The sequence below is a fragment of the Lactuca serriola genome, chromosome 5 (assembly GCF_051521515.1).
Source record: "Lactuca serriola cultivar US96UC23 chromosome 5, Lser_US96UC23_V15, whole genome shotgun sequence".
NCBI classification, from domain to species: domain Eukaryota; kingdom Viridiplantae; phylum Streptophyta; class Magnoliopsida; order Asterales; family Asteraceae; genus Lactuca; species Lactuca serriola.
Genome location: NC_136412.1, coordinates 352,759,404 through 352,765,759, shown reverse-complemented (window position 1 = coordinate 352,765,759; position 6,356 = coordinate 352,759,404). Strand labels below are relative to the sequence as shown.

The window sequence follows — 6,356 nt, the reverse complement described above, 5'->3', positions numbered from 1 at the left end:
TTTTTAACTATTGTTATTGTAAATTATTTTAAGCTACTTATTTCAAAACTTTTAACGATTATAAAAATATCTTTAAGAAATATTTTAATGAATTGATATTACAATTTAGTTTTTGTATTTAGCACTACAATTTATCACTTTTTACTGTTCACAAAATATTCTTTGGGTTTTTTTAAGTGGAACTGAAATTTATATTGAAGTTAATCCTCTAATGTTATATTTAAATTAACAATTTAAGTATTATGTTCATACAATTCAAAAGTTGTAGCTTTAAACTGATAATCGTTTACATACAACAACATATTAAATCTAATAAATTAAGTATATTATGTTAAAAGTTAAAGACATAACTTTATAAGTAGAAGTACAAATATTATAATTTAATATTGAAATTTAGTTTATTTTTTATTACACTTTAGGTTTGATATTTATTTAACTTTATTAACCAATTTATTACCATTATTAGAAAGACACTACAATTTATCACTTTTAACTATTTACAAAATATTCTTTGGGTTGTTTAAGTTGAACTAAATTTTATATTTAAGTTGATCGAGTAAGGTTATATTTAAATTAATAATTGAAGTATTTTATACAAATTGATCAAAAGTTGTAGCTTTAAAATGATAACGGTTTACATACAACATATTAGACCTAATAAATTAAGTATAATATGTTAAAAGTTAAAAACAAACTTTATAAGTGGAAGAAAATATTTTTTTTTTAATATTGAAATTTAGCTTATATATGATTACACTTTAGGTTTGATATTTATTTAACCTTATTAACAAACTTATAATAATTATTAGAAAGAAATTGAAAAGTCATCGGAGTTTCAAATGAATGTGGTGAAAGGAAAAAATAAATGAGAGTTTCAAATGAATGTGGTTCAAGAAAAAATGCAAGCTTTATAAGTATATATAATGATAAATATAGATAGATTGATTGATGTGGATGCATGTGTTATAACTCAAAACAAGAAACTCAAGCCCATAAAGAAAGGACAAAATTTCAAAAATTGTCTCCGTGGTTGGCAAAATTCTATGGTTTGGTCCAAAAAAAGTTAGATGGTGCATCACTTGTCCATTTTTGGATATGTCATATTGATTTTTTTTTGTAGTTTTGGTCCAAATCCAACCTGAGATGACAAAAATGCCCTTAAATAATTCCCTTTTAATTTTTTAATTAGTTTTTATTATGTTTTAGTAAAAATTAGAAAAAACATCACCCACCCACCCTGCCCTACCCTACCCCACCCACCCCCTCCTTACCCTCTATCTCTCCTGCTACATTTATGATACTTCTTTTTCTCATTTGCACAAAAAGGAACACCATAATTGCCACCGTCAGTGAACCTTAGGAGTCGTCGACGCTCTTGCCGGACTCCCCGGAGACGTCGCCATTGTCGTCGGACCAATCGAAATTCGAATCTTATGTGACGGATCAGTTTTGGACATCACTGTGACCATTCTCGCTAGACACGTCACCATTCTCACCGGTGCTTTTGAAGATTTCCAAATCCCATTTGCAGATCTGACCTCCACCACCACCTTCTGAAAAACCCTAACCATAGCACCGTCTGGAAGCCTTTCCCTATAACATATCTAAAAAATGCTCTGATCTAAAACCATCAAACCAAACGAAATTTTCCAGTGAAGGCAACAAAGGAGGAAGGGGTAGAACTCCAAAGAAGGTGAAGGCAAGGAGTCAGTCTAGAGGTTTCTAGTGGAATTATGTTTCAGATTGGGCCGATTTTCCGGTTAATCTTGGTGACGATGGTGGTTTTCTGGACCGTAGCTGGATTTACCCACCTGTCCAGATCTACCATTCATCTTCTCCGATGATCGTATCAACAAAAGAGGGAGAGACAAAGAAAATTTTGGCATCGCCTTCGTTGAAGTTCGACAGACTTCGGCTTTAGGGTGTAGCCTTCTTGATCTAGATAAAAGTTGAGTTTCATCAGGTTAAGGAATGCAAGATGTGGGGTGAGGGTGGAAGAGATGGAGGTGGTTGGCGGTGGCGGCGAACGGTGATGCTAGGCGGAGATTTTGTGTATGTGTTCTTTGATAGTATATATATGCGTGTGCGTTCTGTAAAAACGATAGAAAGAAATAGGAAAAAAGAAATAATACGGACATTAAAGTCATTTTAAATATATAGGGACCAAATTTAATAGAAAGATCCGAAAATGAACCAATAATTGATCAACAAATTTTTTTAGACAAAAATCTCATAATTTTACCGATCAAAGTACATTTTTGCAATTTTGTAAAAAGAAAGACACTCGAAATGTTTGTATGATCGTTGAAGATTCAGGCCCATAAACAAGGTTTGAGTTGAACTTGAAAGTTGAAGTTATATTTTTAACTTTATTGTATAACAAATATATAGTTTCATACTATTTCTTATTTAGAATGTTCAGAAAAATATGGTAATGGTCCATCATCACAATCACAATCCAAGACGACAGGAAACCCATCAATCTCGTCCGTCCAAGGATTCATCTCATCATAATCAACGGTCCTCATTGCACGCCACACCACACTGCTACATTTGAAGCCCGATCCGAGTGCAATCTGCCACACCCGGTACCCTTTTTTGACCCGACCCTTTGCCTCTGCGTACGCCAGTTCGTACCAGATGGAGCTGCTGGAGGTGTTGCCGAACCTGTACAGCGTCATTCTAGAAGGTTCCATGGCGATCTCATCAAATCCTAGGTTTTTCTGTAATGCGTCTAGCATAGGCTTCCCGCTGCTGTGGGGGAGGAATAGTTCGACGGAATTGCTGTAATTTGGTATGTATGGTTGGATATTCGCCGTTGGCCGGAGTTTTTTTGCGATGGTGTTTTTTAGGTACCTGAGCTTTTCTGATAACGGAAGTATTTGCTTACCGAGCACGGTTACGTTTGATCGGATGACGGTGGGTGCGACTTTGAAAAGGTCTTTGGTAATGGTGACTCCTCTTATCCCGGCTTCGTCTTCTTCCTCAAAGATGCAGTTGTACGAAAGGTCGGAACTTGATATGTTTGTGTGTACGGTGTGTAGTAGTTTGTATTTGCAATTGCGATGATCGGAGGGACGGTTTGAGAGAAGGATCGCCGCGCCGCCGACGCGGAAGATGCCGTTGGAAAGGAGCTTGGAACGATCGTCTCCAACGTAGCAGTTCTCAGTAACGCCCTCTGTAGTCATCACTAACGCATAGGAATCATGATGCACCTGTGGTATATCATATATATTATATATGTTTTGCTGATATAAGTCAGTATCGGCGGTGTTAAACATGACAGATAATAAACAAAATGTTCACCTGAAGGAGGTTTTGAGCAAGGCCGATGGCAATTAGTCCTGCAGTGCATCCCATCCCAACAAGATTGTAGCTGATGATGTTTTCTTTAAGCTTATATTTGTTCACAATCATGCTAGAAAGAGATGGCATAGTGTTATAAAGACTACAATTCACAACCAGTATCCCAATGTCTTCACATCGTACCCCTGTTTTAGCCAATAACATGTCTATTGATCCAAAAACAGACATCTCCATTTCCCTTCTGGCTTCTTTCATGCATGGATCAGAATCGTTTTTCAGGAAGACTTCTGGGATGTAAGTTGAGTCACCATGTCCCAACTTGCCTAGAATCGTCTTCATGAATTGCACCGTTTCTTCTGAAGAATTTCCCATGTGCTTTAGTTTCTCGATGCAGTACTGTTTTGTGATCTTCTGAGCATCTGGAGGCTTGTAGCATGCGAAATCTAATAAGTAAACTACACGTGAAGTTCTTCTGGTGATGAAGAAACCTAATAAAAGAAGACATATGAGTAAGGTAATTAACATAAGTTTTGCTTCGGGAATGAAATGGTCTTCCAGGAGATTCTTTAAAGTGAAGATGATTGGCATGATTTTTGGAACTGAAGTACACAAGAAATCTTTTCGATGGGCAATGTGTTTGAAGCTTCCAAATATTGTGGCAGGTATTAGTTTCATGGAAGCTTTCTATTGAAGCTTTTATAAGCCTGAAGCTCTAGTCACTTATCATGCTTATCAAACTTCTAAATGTATATATATTGTTTTAAAGGTAAAAAATAGGTTTTTAAAATATAAATACATTTTTGAAGGTATTTATATATTAAAAATGTATTTTTATTCCAATTGGGAATAGCTCAATTGGTAGAGTCTTAGGTGTTTGTTTGTTTTTCCGAAATGTAACTATCAGAAGTCTGTGAGTCTGTGGACCACCTCTGCAGCCCTCTGCAGCAGAAGAGGTGGACCAAAGTGCTGCAGACTGTACTGAGAAGCATGTTTGTTTTTTTAACGGCTGCAGGCTGCTGCAGATATTAAAAAATTTAAAATAAAGAACCGAAAATAGTTTTTTAATACCAAAAATTTAATAATTGTAGTCTTAAAACATTAAAATAAAATTCAAACAACCAAATTAGTCTTACTATAACATTTTTAAATAAAATTCATACAATCAAACTTTAATAATTCTCATTCCATATTTTGCATCAATTGTTCGGCAATTTCATCTCATAACTGAGTCATATATTTACGGTCCGCTGCAGTACCATGTGTTCGAATCTCATCTTCATCATTAACAATGACTGTATTGTTATTCCGAACCGAGACATTTGGTTGATCATATCGTGCAAAATACTCATCATGTAGTCCCTCTCTTCTTATAAAATTATGAAGCGCAAAACATGCTAGGGTAATGTTTCGTTGTGTAACCAACGAAAATGGTGTCATCCTCTTCAATATAGGGAATCGTGCTTTCAAGACACCAAAAGCATGCTCAATGACATTCCGAAGTTTTGCGTGCGCAAGGTTAAAATTTTCTTTATTCATTAATGCACGTCTTCGACGGAAATCTCCAAACCAATACCTCACATCACGGTACGGTGCCATAAAACCTCGAATGTTTGGATAGACGGCATCACAAAGATAATATTTATCTGTAAAAAAAAGTCATTTATTTTTCAAACTAAGATAAAACTATTTAAATAACCATAAATTTACCTGGTGGTGGAAGCGGGAATGGTGCATGTGGATTTGCTAATGCTTCTGATAAAATTCTAGAATCGTGTGTTATCCCTTCCCAACTGGCCACAAAAAATGTAAACATCATGTTGAAGTCACATATTGCCAATACGTTTTGGTAACAATCGTCCTTTCCCCTACTTCTGTATAAATCCTGTTTGTTTGCAGGGACAACAACATGTATCAAAGTGCCATCAAGTGCACCAACTGCTCCCTTGAACACCCGTCGTAGCCTCCTATTATGTCCCGGAATGTTTGGATTCGGATTAAAGGAAGTTGGTACTATAATGTCATGTGCGAAAAGCAACATTTTGTCCAACACTTCATGAAAAAACTTATGAATTGTTTGCTTTGAGTGTTGAAATTTCCGCTTGATAATCACATAATGTTGGTTATGACGGATCATCATAAATAACATAGTCATCTTCTCCTCAACCGACACATGTTTGCTATCCTTTAATGCGTATTTTACTCTAAAATGAGCACATAGCCGGACAAATGATTCACGGGACATGCGTAGCAATTCAAGACATTGTAGAGGATTACGGTGAAATAACTCTAACGTAAATTCATGTCCCGTCATTTCCGAATTGTTGTCCTGCACTCGTTTGACACCCCTCTTCCAAAAGTAGCGGACGTACAAGTACATAAGAATTATGAGTAGTATCTTTTTTTCATGACCCATTGCAAACCTATTAATCAACAAAACATATAATAATATAAGATAATAACATAACATAAGATTCAAGTACCAAAAAACATAACATAAATTTCAAGTACCAAAAAACATATCATAAATCTCAAGTACCTAAAAAACATAACATAAATTTCAAGTACCAAATAACATAACATAACATCTCAAGTACCACATACCATAACATTCAAGTACTAAATACTGCAAATAACATTCAAGTAGCAAATAACCAAAAAACATAACCATATAATTCCAAAACATGCAATTAAAACCTAAACAACTCAAACATATAAACTTAACGAACAATCTTTCCATCCTTTAGAACTCCTAACCTTGTAGCTGTCATCTCAATCCATCCTCTTAATATTTGTGGATCGTTAAGCCAATTTACCCACATCTCTCTTATATTCATCGTCCCTCCAAAAATGTGATACGCAGCAAATCGTAGAGGGTCTACTAGGTCTAACTCGAGCAACTCAAGCTTCTCTAAACATTGGGGAATTGTTGGCCCTTGAGTCAAATGGCGTAGAGCTTTTTGCATCTCCAATGCTAAATCATCAGCAGTAATAGAAGCTTTAGGCGAGGCACAAGAAGGTGGATCAGGTGAGGCACTAGGAGCTCGAGGTCT

The 6,356-nt window shown here is 35.6% G+C and overlaps 1 protein-coding gene across 1 annotated transcript; it reads right to left on the bottom strand.

Annotated features, from left to right (window-relative positions):
- Positions 1-2,133: 2,133 nt before the first annotated feature.
- Positions 2,134-4,030, bottom strand: LOC145055600 (3-ketoacyl-CoA synthase 20-like). The gene is made up of 2 exons (XM_079003951.1): positions 3,307-4,030; positions 2,134-3,215 (listed from the first exon to the last, which is right to left on the bottom strand). Exons 1-2 carry the CDS (start codon positions 3,979-3,981, stop codon positions 2,406-2,408), a joined length of 1,485 nt encoding a protein of 494 aa, XP_078860077.1. The 5' UTR covers positions 3,982-4,030; the 3' UTR covers positions 2,134-2,405.
- Positions 4,031-6,356: the final 2,326 nt, after the last annotated feature.